The 15,725-nt window shown below is 35.5% G+C and overlaps 1 protein-coding gene across 10 annotated transcripts in view; it reads left to right on the top strand.

Moving 5' to 3' along the window:
* The window catches only part of SLC4A10 (solute carrier family 4 member 10), a 448,737-nt gene that overhangs the window by 308,610 nt on the left and 124,402 nt on the right, over window positions 1–15,725 (top strand). For all 10 annotated transcript variants that reach the window (XM_063609461.1, XM_063609460.1, XM_063609457.1 and 7 more), the window contains one exon: window positions 13,061–13,166. In XM_063609461.1, coding sequence (XP_063465531.1) covers window positions 13,061–13,166 — 106 coding nt within the window. The remainder of the gene's footprint in view (window positions 1–13,060; window positions 13,167–15,725) is intronic.

Below are 15,725 nucleotides of genomic sequence, written 5' to 3'. Positions count from 1 at the left end.
ATAAGTCACACATATTTTTGCATGCACCTAAGCTAGGGACCCCTGACCAATGAGTTGAGCATCATCTATCAGGATGCTCCCGATAGATGACAGATCTTCAACCAGCCGGCTAGGCCATTTCTGCTTCCTCAATTCCACATGTGTAGTTAGTTGGGATTCCCAGTTGGCAGGCAAAAGCAGGTAGCATTTGGGCCCTCCCCTTACTGTGCTCAGTTCAGTTTATTCATGGAAACATCTCCAAGGATCTTAAAACTTTAAAATAGAAAATATGTCTTCCTCACAAAGTTGGAATCCCTGAACCTGAGCCTTAAGAGATTTATTTTTACATTTGTTTTCAAATTCTCACAATTTATACAGAAAAAAAAAATCGGAGTATCCATTCTGGTTTTTAATTTTTTTATTTCTTGCCATAGTATTATATATCAAGAATATTTATAAGAAGGAAGTGGTTAATACATATTTGTTATCTAAGTATAATTTGGGACACTATATAAATCTTTTAGTTTGTGGGTTAGTTCTGTACCCAGTCATCTCCTAAGCTACCTGGTCTTTCTTGGAATAATAAATATACATACCTTTTGGGACCAAGATCTATAGTTTCACAATATTCATAGCCATCTGGTTCTGCTACAGGGTAAATTTAGACTGGAAATAAGACAATATTAAGTAAGAGAATCTTCCTTTGTTTAATCTACCTCCCAAAGGCTCCATTTGTAAAGAGTACAGACCAGAAATCACATGCACTGCTGGATTCTTTCCATGGGAAAAGTCTGTGCTGAGCTTTAGTTTCTCATTTTCTTTAAACAGAACAAAAATCTCTCCTACCACTCATAGGAGTGATTTGCAGATTTAATGCAATTATATCAAAGTAGTTTATAACCCATAAAACACAAAGTTATGTGATCATTACTTTGTATTGAACATCCATGAAACTCTAGGAATAGTACTAGAAGCTTTATATACCGTTATATATAGAATGGTGTCTCTTTTAATTCTCAACAAATCCTGTCCAGTTGTTATAATTATATTTACTGAATAAATTATATTAATTAGTTATATAATGAATTCGTAGAAACTCAGGGGTTGGGTGATTTGCTAAGATCAATAGCTAGAAAGGAGCAGAATCACTATTCAACTCAATATTACCTCCAAATGGAAGTAATTCAGTATTACTGAGTATTACTAATTATAGAAGTAGTACTTTTCCTTTCTACTCAGAGCTAACACAACAGCATTATCTAATGTTGTTAAATGGTAGGTGGAATTAAAAATTGTAGGTAAGATTAAGAAAGGAGGGAAATCACTGAATAACCTGCCCTTCCAGCAAAGTTGACGAAGTAGATAAGATCTCTGGTAAGATCTAATCTTCATCTCATTCTGCCACATGTTTTTGTTTTGTTTTTTAAGACGCGTCTCGCTCTCTCGCCCAAGCTGAAGTGCAGTGGCAGAATCTTGGCTCACTGCAACCTCTGCTTCCCAGTTCAAACAATTCTCCTGCCTTGGCCTCCTGAGTAGCTGGGATTACAGGCACGCACCACCACGCCTGGCTAATTTTTGTATTTTCAGTAGAAAGGGGGTTTCACCATATTGGCCAGGCTGGTCTCCACATGTTTTTGGTCAAAGTCCCTGTGTTCTCAATATCCTGAGATGACTGGCTGATTGGCTCTTGCCACAGCCATTGGCTTCAGCCACTGTTCTGGCCTGGACATCATCCTGTGCATGTAGAAGACAGGACTCTGGCCTAGCTTCTTTCAGGGACTTTCTACCATGGAATGACCAAAGGTGATGTTGGGAACAAAATACCTATACATTTCATCCAGGTGCAAATAATCAGCTCCAGCATCTGGAGTTACTTGGTACCTAAATTGGCCAGGTTGCTGTTGAGGATGAATGGGCCAATCTTACAGCTGAACACCATGTACTGGTTCCCAGGAGCCAAGCATTGCCCTAATCCATCCTTTTTTTATTTATTTTAAAAATGTGTTAATACTTTTTAAATCTTTAAGCAGTGACTAATTTTCTTTTAAATAAAGATTGTTTTCCTCCAGGGTACATCAGAGTGAAAGCATAAAATGGAGCTTTAAAAAAATTAATTTAGAATCAGTTATGTCTTCAGTTTACTAATCCACTATTCAAATGAGTAGAACTTACAATTTGCTCTGGTTTTGTTACTTGGGTGGGTAAGATAACTTAGAAGAGCTGACAGTGATTTTGCTAAAATATAAAAATGGAATAGTTTTAAATCTCTATTGTTGTGACCCTTGGCAGTAATATAAAGGAGATCAAAGAACTAATGTGTTTGTTCCCAACCTATCTTTAAATAAAATTGCTTTATAGATGTTATAAAAGTATACATATATGCACTTTATGTACACACACGTATTTCATGTATATATCCACTATAATGCTAGTTCTCTCTTATTATGACACTCCTGCAGGAAATTTGCCATATTTTCCCTATTTTGTGTTTTAGTTTCCTTTTTGTCATTAATAAATATACTTATACTAGGTTTTCATAGTATGAAAATGTTTTCCCATCAAACTCTTATGGTGTTGGGCCTTTTTTTTCTGAGATAAAGTAACAGAGAAATCAATTTGGGAGAATCTTCTCATTAAGGGAGCATACTACTCCTTACTAGTGAACTGGCTTACAGACTGAGGTTGGCAGGTTCAGATATATATGAGCAGAACAGTAGCAAGACATTTGCAGACCTATGATCCTTGCTTGTTCACCTAATGCTTTTTACCTAACACTGCTGCTACTGTGAAACCAAAGCAAGACATTCAGTAAAAGATATTGCAGACCCAATTGACATTTTGAGGGAGGCTACCATGGGCATAATCTATAAGCCTCCGTTTGGAGCAGGATCCAAGATCAATATGGATACATTAGATTCTACTTTTTAAAATAAGCACTCATCTCATTTCAGACTATGGACATGCTACTGAGCTTTACTATCCTTAGTCCTTAGTCTAGTACCTGGGTATCTTCAGTAAGTATGAAAGGTTATTTCTATTAGAACTTGCCTCTGAGTCCCAAACTGGGACTCAGGATCAGATCATGGAGGAACATGAAACTCTTATGTGGATGATGACGTGGATTAGGCATCTGTGGTGGTTCTAGAACTTCAGGATTCACCTGATCTGCCTCCTACTTATCTTTGGAAAAATGCAAAGTATAGGATCTTTCTACCACAATCTTTACTACTGTAGGGAGTTTGGTCCACTGACTCTTTTCAAAAGACCTCTAGTGTTAAAGTACTATTCTTTAATGCCATTTCTTGAGAGTTGGAGCTACAGTTGCTCTAGATGTGTCTAGGTCTGGTCTTTCCTCCCCCTATTCCTTGAGCCCCTAATAACCACCATTCTACTTTCTATTTCCGTGAGTTCAATCTTTTTAAATTCCCCATATAAGTGAGATCACAATGTATTGGTCTTTCTGTGCCTGGCTTATTCCAGTTAACATAATGTCCTTGAAATTCATCCAAATTGTCAAAATGACAGAATTTTGTTCCTTTTTAAGGCTGAAAATATTCCACATTGTATATATGCCACTTATCTTTTTTTCTCTTTCCTGCTCGTTTTTCTTTCTTTTCTTCTTTCTTTCCTTTCCTTTCTTCCTTCCTTTCTTTCTTTCTTTTTCTTTCCCTTTCCTTCTTTTCTTTCTTTCTTTCTTTTTTCTTTCTTTCTCCTTCCTTTCTTTCTCTTTCTTTTCTCTTTCTTTCTTTTCTTTTCTTTCTCTTTCTCTCTCTTTCTTTCTTTCTCCCTTCCCTTCCCTTCCCTTTCCTCTTTCTTTTACAGGCTCTCACTCTGTCATCCAATGAGTGCAATGGCACAATAATAGCTCACAGCAGCCTGGAACTCCTGGGCTCAAGCAATACTTCTGCCTCAGCCTCCTGAGTAACTAGGACAACAAGCACATGCCACCACATCTGCCTAATTTTAAAAATTTGTTATGGAGACAACCTTCTTGCTATGTTGCCCAGGTTGTTCTCAAAGGTCTGGCTTCAAGCAATCCTCCTGCCTTGGCCTCCCAAAATGCTAGGATTACAGGCATGAGTCCCCACACTCAGCCCCAATGCCATGTTTGACTTATCCTTTCGTCCATTGATGGGCACTTAGGTTGATTCCATATCTTGGCTACTGTGAATAAATGCTACAGTGAACATGGGAATGCAGATATCTCTTCCATTTACTGATTTAATTACCTTTGGGTACATACCCAGTAGTGGAATTGATGGATCACATGGTAGGTCTATTAATTTTTTGAAGAAACTCCATACTGTTTTCCATATGGCTGTACTAATTTATATTCTCATCAACAATGTGAAAAGTTTCCCTTTCTCCACCTCCTCTCCAACACTTGTTCAAACACTTCCATCTTTAAAAAAAATTTAATTTTTAATTTTGTGCACACAGTAAGTATGTATATGTATGGGGTGCATGAGATATTTTGATACTGGCATTTTGATGTGTAATGATCACGTCAGAGTAAATGAGATATCCATCACCTCAAGCGTTTATCCTTTCTTTCTGTTACAAACAATCCAATTTTGCTCTTTAAATTATTTTAAAATGTTCAATCCATTATTGTTGACTATAGTCACCCTGTTGTATTATCAAATACCAGATCTTATTCATTCTACCTAACTATATTTTTGTACCCATTAACCATCCCCACTTCCCTGCCCACCCCTCATTACCCTTCCCAGCCTCTGATAACCGTCATTATACTTTGTATCTACATGAGGTCGATTATTTTAATTTTTAGCTCCCACAAATAAGTGAAAACATGCAAAGTCTGTCTTTCAGTGCCTGGCTTATTTCACTTGATATAATGACCTTCACTTCTATTCATGTTGCTGCAAATGACAGGATCTCATTCTTTTTATGGCTGAATAGTATTTCATCATATATATGTACCACATTTTCCTTATTCATTCATCTGTTGGTGAATACTTAGGTTGCTTCGAAATCTTGACTACTGTGAGTAGTTTTCATCTTTTTGATAATAACCATTCTTATAGGTGTGAGGTAGTATCTCTGTGGTTTTAATTTGCATTTCTCTGATCGTTAGTGATTTGAGCATTTTTTCACATACCATTGGCTATTTGTATGTCTTCTTTTGAGAAACGTCTATACAGATACTTTGCCCGTTTTTTAACCTTGTTTTTTTTCTTACAGTTGTGTTGTTTGAGTTCCTTGTATATTTTAAACTTTAATCTCTTATCAGATTTGTGGTTTGTAAATATTTTATCTTATTCCATAGGTTGTATATTCACTCTGTTGATTATTTTCTTGGCTATGCAGCTTTTTAGTTTGATGTAATCTCATTTGTCTATCTTTGCTTTCCCTGTCTGTGATTTGGGGTTAAATCCAAAAAAAATTATGCAGGCAAACAGGCAATGTTTATTTCTAGTAGTTTTAGGTATTTAATCCTTTTTTAAATATGGTGTGAGATAAGGGTCTAATTTCATTCTTCCTCATGTGGATATTCAGTTGTCCCAACACCATTTGTTGAAGAGACTGTCCTTTCCCCACTGTGTGTTCTCAGCATATTTGTTGAAAATCATTTGACCTTAAATACATGGATTTATTTCTGGTTGTCTATTCTGTTCACTGGTCTCCGTGTCTATTTTTATGTCAGTACCATGCTGCCTTGTACTACAGCTTTGTAGTGTATTTTGTAGTTTGGTATTGTGATACCTCCAGGTTTGTTCTTTTCACTCAAGAATTATTTGGCTATTTAGAGCTTTTTGTGGTTATACAAAGTTTAGGATTGCTTTTTTCTATTTTTGTAAAAAATGTCATTGGCATTTTGACAGGGATTATATTGAATCTGTTGATAGCTTTTGTTAGTATGGATATTTTAAATATCAGTTCTTCCAATCCATAAACACAGGATATTTTTCCTTTTATTTGTGTCCTCTACAATTATTTCATCAATGTTTTATAGTTTTCAGTGTACAGGTCTTTCACCTCCTTTGGATTAAATTTATTCCTAAGTATTTTAAATTTATTTTGGTAGCTATTGCAAATAGGATTGTTTTCTTGATTTTATTTTTCAGATAGTTTGTTGTTAAGGTATTAAAGTGCTACTGATTTTTATGTGCAAATAAGGATAATTTTCTTTCTTTCTTTCTTTCCAATTTGGATGCCTTTTATTTCTTTCTTTTGCCTAATGGCTATGACTAGAACTTCCAGTACAATGTTGACTAAAAGTGGCAAGAGTAGGTATTCTTGTCTTATTCCTGATCTTGCAGGAAAACCTTTCAACTTTTCACCATTGAGTAAGATATTAGCTGTGGGTTTATCACATGTGGTCTTTATTGTGTTGGGGTACATTCCTTCTATGTTTAATTTTTGAGAGTTTCTATCATGAAAGAATGTTTAACTTTGTCAAATGCTTTTTCTATGTCTGTAGAGATGATCACATGGTTTTTGTTCTTTATTCTGTTAATGTAGTGTATCACATTTATAGATTTGTAAATGTTGAATCATCCTTGCATCCTTGGGATAAATCTCACTTGATCATGATGAATTATTCTTTTACTGTGTTGTTGCTTTTAATTTGCTAGTATATTTTGAAGGTTTTTGCATTTATGTTCATCAGGGATATTGACCTATAATATTTTCTTGTAGTGTTCTTGTCTGGCTTTGGTATCATTGTAATGCTTTCCTCATAAAATGAGTTTGGATATACTTCTCTTCTTCAATTTTTTGAAAGAGTTTCAGAGGAACTGGTATTATTAGTTCTTCATTAAATGGTTGATGATTTCAGCACTGAAGCCATCAGGTCATGGGCTTTTCTTTCTTGGGAGAGGCTGTTGGTAATGGATTCAATCTCCTTACTTATTATTGGTCTGTTCTCATCCTCTATTTCTTCCTGATTCAACCTTAGTAGGTTATATGTGTCTAGGAATTTATCCATTTTTTTCTAGGTTATTCAATATGTTGGATAATAATTGTTTATAGTGCTCTTTTATAATCCTTTGCATTTCTGTAGTGTGTTTTAATGTCCCCTCTTTCATTTCTGATTTTATTTATTTGAATCTTCTCTCCTTTATTCTTGGTCTAGCTCAAGATTTGTTGATTTTGTTATTATTTCAAAACACCAACCTTTCGTTGAGCTGTTCTGTTGTTAGATAGAATAGAATAGAACGTTCTATTTCAACAGTAGAACGTTGAGCAGTTCTATTGTTTTTCTACTTTGTATTTCACTTATTTCTTCTCTGATTATTATTTTCCTCCTTTTAGTAACTCTGTGCTTAGTTTCTTCTTATTTTGTGTGTCTTAAGTTACAATGTTATAGGTTGTTTGAGATCTTTCTTCCTTTTTGATGTGTTTATTGCCATGAACTTTCCTCTTACAACTCTTATTGCTGCAATCCAGAAAAGTATTTGTTTTTGGCAAGTTGTGTTTCCATTTTCATTTGTCTCAATACATTGTTAAATTTATCTTTTAACTTCCTCATTGTCCCACTGGTTGTTGAGGAGTGTGTTGTTTAATTTCCACATATTTCTGCATTTTCCAAAATTCTTCTTGTTATTGATTTCTAGTCGCATACCATTGTGTTAAAAAAAAGATACTCAATATGATTTAAAGTATCATTTCAGTTAATGATCTGGACCTTAAATGACGGCAGCATAATCAATGTTAATCACAAACCAAAGGCTATTTACTGTTATTATTTTAATACGCAATATACTTACCAGGCCCCCCAGCACTCAGTCTGCACAGTCTAGGCCCTGCCTATCTCAGATCCATACCCCATCTCTTCCTCCACCCCTTCTGTTTCAACCAAATTAACACTGTTTGTTCTCTGTAGTTCCCCACTCTCACTGCCATGCCCACACTATGTCTCACCAAATTCTGTTCCTCTTTTAGATCTCAGTTTTCCTTGAACACCCAGACTCAAGGTGTGGATGCCTATTTGTTTATCTTTTTAGTAGCCCAGACTTCTTTATAGTACATGTTATAGATGTATTCAAATAATTGCGTAATTGGCTACTTAATATTTCTCTCCTGCATTTAAAGAAAGCCCCGAGATTATATCTATATTACCCAACTTAGCATGGTGTCTTGCATGACAATCATTAACTTTTTATTGAGTTAATTAAGAATTGTGCATAATTCCTAGATGCCTAAGCTTTCAATGTTACCAAACATGTGGAACAAAACTTACTGCAATCTAGGTTCCCCTGAAAGCATAGCCTAAGGTGGAGGCTTACTTGAAGGTTACTCTATCTTAAGGAGGAGAAGTAAAGAACAGGGAGTTATTGTTATAGACTGAATTTTTCTCCATACCCCACCCAAATTCATATGCTGAAGCCCTGTTGACTAAAGAAAAAAAAAATCAAGCTTTTAAAGTATCAGGCTGGGTACGATGGCTCATGCCTGTAATCCCAGCACTTTGGGAGGCTGAAGCAAGCAGATTGCGTGAGGCCAGGAGTTAGAGACCAGCTGGCAACATGATAAAACCCCATCTGTACTAAAAATACAAAAATTAGCCAGGCATGGTGGCGATCATCTGCAGTCCTAGCTATTCGGGAAGCTGAGGCACGAGAATCACTTGAACCTGGGAGGCGGAGGTTCCAGTGAACCGAGATCACGCCATTGCACTCCAGTCTGGGGGACAGAGAGAAACCCTGTCTCCAAAATAAATAAATAAATTAATTAAATAAATAAAGAAAAGTTAGCTTTATTTGGAAGTCTGAGGACTATGGACCAAGGCCTATTGCCTGGGATCAGTTCTGTTAGACCATTCCAATGCAGCAATTGAGTTCACAGTTTGTATACAAATGGTGAGGATTCATTACATGCAAAATCACATCAGAGTTTGTGTATAAGAGTTGATATTTATAGATTATTATTATTATAGATTATAATTATAGAGTATTATCGATAATCTATTATCGATAATAATAATCTATAACCTATAACATGCTAGGCTGCCTTCTGCTGTTGAAAATAATCCAAATATCTTGGGCATATAATTATCATTGAGAAGGGCATGATATGTACAAGATAAATATTCAACTGGTTTCCCCATGATTGCAAACCTTTCGAGCTTATAGAAGAGAAAAAAAAAAGACAGACAAAGCAAATATAAAAGAGATTTTGAGATAATTTGTACACTCTGAAATGAGAAAGCAAACTTAGGGCTGACACAAGAAGAACTAATTATTTTTTCAAGTACATTTTACTGTTATCAAAATAGTCCATACACATCCTAGGGGGGAAAAAACCCACAAATAGTACAGGAAGATTATAATTTAAAGCACCAGTTCACTCAAAGACAACATTTTTAACAATTTTTTTAATTATTTTTAGTGATCCCTCTAAATTTCTGAATAATATGCTTATATTTTTATTTCTTGTCTTAGCAATGTTGAGTGTGACAAATTTACTTTTTGCTCTTATAAATATGGATTTAGCTAATTTTATTTTTATTTTATTTTTTTGAGACCGGTCTCACTCTGTCACCAGGCAGTGTGCAGTGATGCAATCTCTGCTCACTGCAACCTCTGTCTCCCAGGTTCAAGTGATTCTCCTGCCTCAGCCTCCTGAGTAACTGCGAGTACAGGCACTTGCCACCATGCCCCGCTAATTTTTGTATTTTTAGTAGAGATGGGGTTTCACCATGTTGGCCAGGATGGTTTCGATCTCTCGACCTTGTGATCCGCCTGCCTCTGCCTCCCAAAGTGCTGGGATTACAGATGTGAGCCACTGCACCTGTCTGGATTTAGCTAATTTTCTACACTCATCCCCAACCTTCCTCTTCACTCTACCTCCCTTTTCAATATGATAATATCACATCTTAAGTTCCATCATCCCTGTAACCTCTGTAGCTATAAGTAAATAGCCACAATTAACATATGTAGATTTCCATTTCTGATTCTATCAGCCATAGGTAACTCTCTTTACATTCTACTTTGTAAGAGGAGATGAATAATTCTCACCTTTCCTCTCAACTCTGTGTTCCTCCTTCTACCTCCCCACCCCCGACTCTATTGTAGCGGCTATTAACATACATTATTTTGTAACCATAGGTAAGTGTTAAGTAATTTGCCTAAAGATTGATTCTAAAAAATTTAAAAATATAGAAATCTTTATGTAATTATGACTATGTAAGTATTATTTACTGTAGAACTAAGTAATGTGCAATGCTTCCTTCTCCATGGCTCCAGTGTCATGACTTCTATAGCACTTTACAAATAATGTTATGAGTATATACTTCCAGAATGGTGGTAAAAGAAGCTCTGCAGACCCTCTCACCAGTGAAACAATGTACTGATAAAAGTAATTTTAAAAGGCAATCATGAAAAGTCTGGAAATTTTCTTAAGGGTATACAGCAAATGAAGAAACATTTATTCCAAAAAGTGTACTAAATCTTGGTAAGAACAATGAGTCCAAGGCACTTGAGTCACAACCCACTTCCCTTCCTCTCCTCCCAGCTCAGCATGACAGAATCTTAACTCTGGGCAAGAACACAGGGCTTCCTCAGCTTCCAGTTGAGGCCAACTGTATGTTCCCAAGAGGAGAAGGCCAACAGCGTTTCTTGTCTCCCTTCACCCTTCCCCTCTAGAAGCTAAATTCTGGCTAGATGAATCCAAGAGATTGAGGCTCCCTTCTCTCACCCAGCTTCTACCGGTAGGGTGGAGGGGGTTCAACCTCAGACCTGGAACACTGAGAATAGTATGGGTTCCCAATTATTAATGAGACTCTGATTATTGCCCATGGTCAGCTCCCTGCTCCTACAGCAGAGGAGTCACTTACAGAGAAACACAGTGCTGTCCCCATCCCTAGCTCTGAAGCCGCACGTCAGAGATTTTCCCCAGTGGGAGCACTGAAGCTCTTTGCAAAGGAACTGACTTTATTTGAAGCAGAGTAAAGGGAAGTTCAAGATAAAGGTATTCTCAAAAATAATGTAAGTTCTGGTGGAAAGCAAGAGGAGGTTGGTACCTTCATGAAAGAGACAAGCTAAACCAGATCAGCTAGTGTATGCGAGAGAATCAGGAAAAGAGATAGCTAAGAAGAGCCCTCCTGGGTCAGAACAAACCTCAAGCAATGACCACAGCAGGCAGGGCACTGTGGCTTACACCTGTAATCCCAGCACTTTGGGAGGCTGAGATGGGAGGATTACTTGAGCTCAGGAGTTTGAGATTAGGCTGGGCAACATAACAAGACCCTGTCTATATTTTAAAAACAAAAAACAAAAGACTACCACAGCAGAAAGGCTGGAATTTAATTGGAGCAGAACCCCAGAGCAATTTATGTCCCAGGACATTGTAAAAAACAACAGAACAATCTAGAACAGAATAGCTGGGTATATGTGATAAGCCTTAGAGCAACCACTAAGAAAATAACTCGACAAATACATAGTGAAGGAAAGAAAACAACAATGTTCCTAACATCACAATCAAATGAATTCTCCTTTTCAACATTTCACCAGAGGCTCAAAATCATTCCACGTTTAAAATTTTTTTCTCTTTATAATGTCTACTGAAAAAGTAGCAAAATCTACTGAGGAGAGCTTTATTTCTAAAAGGGAGTGTCACAACCAGCAAGTGGGAAATAGAGCCTGTGGTTAAAACTGAAAAGCAGGTGCTTCGAAGGAGGAAAAATGAGACAGGAATTCATACTGAATGGATTGGTTTAGCATACATATTCAACCGGCTATAGGAGGAGCTATGAATATTCATGAAGGGGCATACTTGTAGTAAGCTAACATGTCTATTACATATGTCCCATGTTCACTTTGGGGTGGAAAAAACATTTAAATATACTAAAATTAAGCTCTATATGTTAAAAGGTGAAGCAGAGGACATGAAGGGACTCAGCATACGGTCTCCGTAAACTGGCCAGAACCACTCACTCCATGTTCAGTGTTCTCTTATTGGGAAGGAATGCTAGCCAGTTGCTGTGTCAAAACTACAAAAAGCAAGGGGCAGCATAACATGGTTGGTTGAAATCAGCCATGGAGCAAGTCTTTCAAAAGAGCTTGTTTCTGTTTAACCGTTAGGAATGAAAGCCCACTGGTGGTTAGCAAGGTAGGGGGTGTAACAGGATGTGGCTTTGACCTACTGTTCCATCATGGACAGGAGCTCAGTTTTTAAGGTTTCTCTGGGGTCTCCAAGTGAGCCTCCCTGGGAAATCCTCCAATTTCCCTAGTAAGAGCAAGAACCATATCTGTCTATACTGCCCAACTCAGTTGTTTTTGCAATAATAGACAATAACCTTTAAAGAATGAATAAGTGGTGGTGAAATGAAACAGAGTAAATTCCTGATGTAGAAGGCAGAAGGGAGACTGTTGCTTAGGCAGACCAAGTAGAAACTATATGATATTTTTCTATAGTAATAACCTTAGAAATGGCAATTCAGTTCTATAGTTCAATTAATATCACTAAAAGAGCTGTCCAATGAACTTACAAGTTATGTGGTAGATGTGGGTTAATCTGGGAGACCAACCACCGTTTATGAAATTCTTCTATACAAAAATGCTTTCTGAAGGGCAAATAGCAAGTTTACAAATGAATTTTTGGAAAACAAACTGTATACTGAGGTTAACTTCTAAGGCTATTAATTTGTGGATATCTTTGTCTATATCTTCTTCTCATTGATATATCCTCAGGTACCTAGAGTTCTCCTTTCAACTAGCCATAATTTTGAATTATATGCCAGTTATAAATGATCTTCAGAATATGAATTAAATACCCCCTTTAATTTTGATTGATATGATTTTACAATATTAACTACATAGTAACAGTGGATTTGGATATTTATCATTTTTCTATTTGACTTATAATTTAGGGCCAAATTGGTGTCATAAGGGGCTCTCATTCCAGGAAACACTGTAGAGTAGTCTAGTATCCTAACAGTCTATCCATCTTGATTTTTGAAAATAGTCTGTTGTGGAGTAGTTTAGGATGACCTAACTCCTTGTCTGTCAAATAGAGGAATGCTGTGACTGGAGAAAATGGAGCCGTTATACATTAGTCTTCGGTACAGTCACAAAAAGCTACTTATTTCACAAAAGACACTACTTTGCCTTTTCAGGTGTAACTGTGTGGAACCACATAATCCCAGCAATGATACATTGAAGGAATGGAGGGAATCCAACATTTCTGCCTCTGACATAATTTGGGAGAACCTAACTGTGTCAGTAAGTAAAACACTGAAAAATAAGTTACCTAAGAGATTTTGTTGACATTTTGACTCAATTATTCCCATTACAGTAAAATTTTTTTGAATGCATAATATTATAAAACTAATAGTTGTGTTTTAATTTTAGTTTCATCATTTCAGTTGCTCATCAGTAAACTGGGGTTATCTTTCATTATTAAGGTTCTAATAGAAGACCAGAATTGCTCAAAAAAGCTCACTTATACAGAATTATGTGACCGAGATGGACTGAAAGCACATTAATTATGAGTGGTGTTGACCTAAATGAAACCATATGGCAGAACTAAGTCTGCCTTCTGTGTAAAGAACTCAGAATGCTCTTACTTTACTCTGTAATGCTGCTCCAGCTGTTTCAGATCTGCTGGGAGGAAGGGGATGTTTCTAATATTCTAGTGTCAATACTAAAGTCTTTGGGAGGAACAAATATCACTTTTCTTCACAAAATTCTGGCACCTCCCTCAACAAGATCTTTCTTTTTTCCATTTTATTCTTATCTCCCACTCAAGAAAGGGCATGGCAACGTATTTTTCACCTATAACAGTTCAATCCTATGCCATTGTCTTATTTCCTTTGGCTTTTCTCTACTTTGTGATTTCTTTTTTCTCATACCTGCATTTCTCTATTTTTCTGAATCTATTATAATGTCTGTGCCTCTTTTCCTATCAATATTTACATTCTATGCTTCTGGTTCAATAAAATCTTGTAATTTGAAAATGTGTTCTACTTTAAATAAATATTAAAATCTGAGTAGCCCTACTTTCTTTTCTATTCTTCCCAGTTATAAACATTACAGGTTCAAACCTTCTGCCACTTTACCTACCCATAAAGGCTCAAGTTTTATTATGACTATGAGCACAAAACTATATGAGTTCTAGTTCATTTGATCAAATGTATACTATTTTAGTAAATGGTCCAGTTAGTGAACATAGAAATCTTCTTTGTTGTACAGATATTATAAAACTCTAAACATGATTCTTGTAAAGAGCATATGATCTATTGACTATATTCTTGATTTTCTCTATTGAACATGTTCTTTCAAAATTGAAATCAAATTACTTACTCTTTATTTAAAATTCTATCTTGGCCTACGTTTTACTACTTCTATTCTTACCCTAGTTGTGTTCTGTAGAATAAGCCTTCGGTTACTCTTAGTGTTTTCTTTTGTGATTGTTGACATTTATTCTGTTTCACCTATTTTTCCCTAGAAAAATAACATTGCCAGGCTGCTTCCACTCAAAGAGCCATTTAAACTGAACAATAAAAGAATTGATGAGCTGATCAAGAAAAAAACACTATAGTTATTCAGAATTTAGACATGGGGTCATGATTAATGAAATCAGTAGTGGGTCTTCTGTCTACATTTTCTTTGGTAAACTGTATTATGTTTACAGAGCCTCTTGATGTCTTCTTCAATATGCAAACCTAAATGATCCCATCTCTAAGTTATATAACATGATAATTTACTCTATAGCTGTTTTGTATTATGTGAATAATTTAATACTGAATAATAATATTCATTCTATGTATTAGCAAATCCTGAATTTTGAGAGTTCTAAGAAGCAGACATACAGCACAGTTATCAGGCTAGCTGTGAGTTAGATACCCTGAGTTTTAAGGTCAAGTAGAATAGTGAAAAATATTTTGCAATTAAAGCAAATACAGCATTGTGGGGTTGTTAGTTTTTTTCTTTTTTTTTTGTCATTTTAGAAAGTTTTGTACTGGGTATTAACATTCAAGCAGAAATTTTCATATTATTTTTCATTAGTTAAAAGCAGTTTTTGCAATGGATAATTGCTAATCTTGACCAGAAACAGTCTTTATCACCAGAGGGAATACTATACAATGAAAACAATCTTGTAATTTTTAAGTCAAAAAAAGAACATTAAAATTTTTGTCTAATTGTTATGCTGAATTTTTTCCTCAATATATTCATACTGTCATCAAAAATATTTTATTAATAAAGCACTGAACTAGTGGCTATTATAACTAATTTTGTTAAAATAGTGATATAATATTTAATTTACATATTATTTATTTGGCAGGTCCTGTAATGTTTCATTGAGTTGTTACATATCTCATGAATTATAATTTATACCTTGCCAACTCAGCAAGGGCAAAGAACTTTAGCTTTCTTTGATTCTCCCAAACTGCTCTATGCATAGTAAGTGTTAAACATTTGATAAAAGTACTTAATGTCTGTTTTGAAACAGTTTCATCTTACTATTTAATGCAAATATTTATGGCAAGCTAGAGTACTTAAGTTTGTATATATATATATATATATATATATATGTCAGTATCTCAAAAATCAGCCTTTATAAGAAATCCTTAGGCAAGATTTAAAATATTCATAAGCAGTTAACCAGCATTTGGTGTTTCAGTGCCTGAATTACATATTTAGCTTGTACATATATAAGGGGCAGGACACTAATGCCAACTTTAATTTCTTATTTTATCTAACTTAATTTTTGCCAACTTATAGAATTGCTGAAACTTAGAATGTGTTTGAAGAGTAATTAGTAGAAATCAGTTTGTCAAC

This window comes from Symphalangus syndactylus, chromosome 9 (assembly GCF_028878055.3).
Source record: "Symphalangus syndactylus isolate Jambi chromosome 9, NHGRI_mSymSyn1-v2.1_pri, whole genome shotgun sequence".
Classification (NCBI taxonomy): domain Eukaryota; kingdom Metazoa; phylum Chordata; class Mammalia; order Primates; family Hylobatidae; genus Symphalangus; species Symphalangus syndactylus.
Note: the sequence above shows the minus strand (reverse complement) of the source record. Positions and strands in the feature narration are given on the sequence as shown.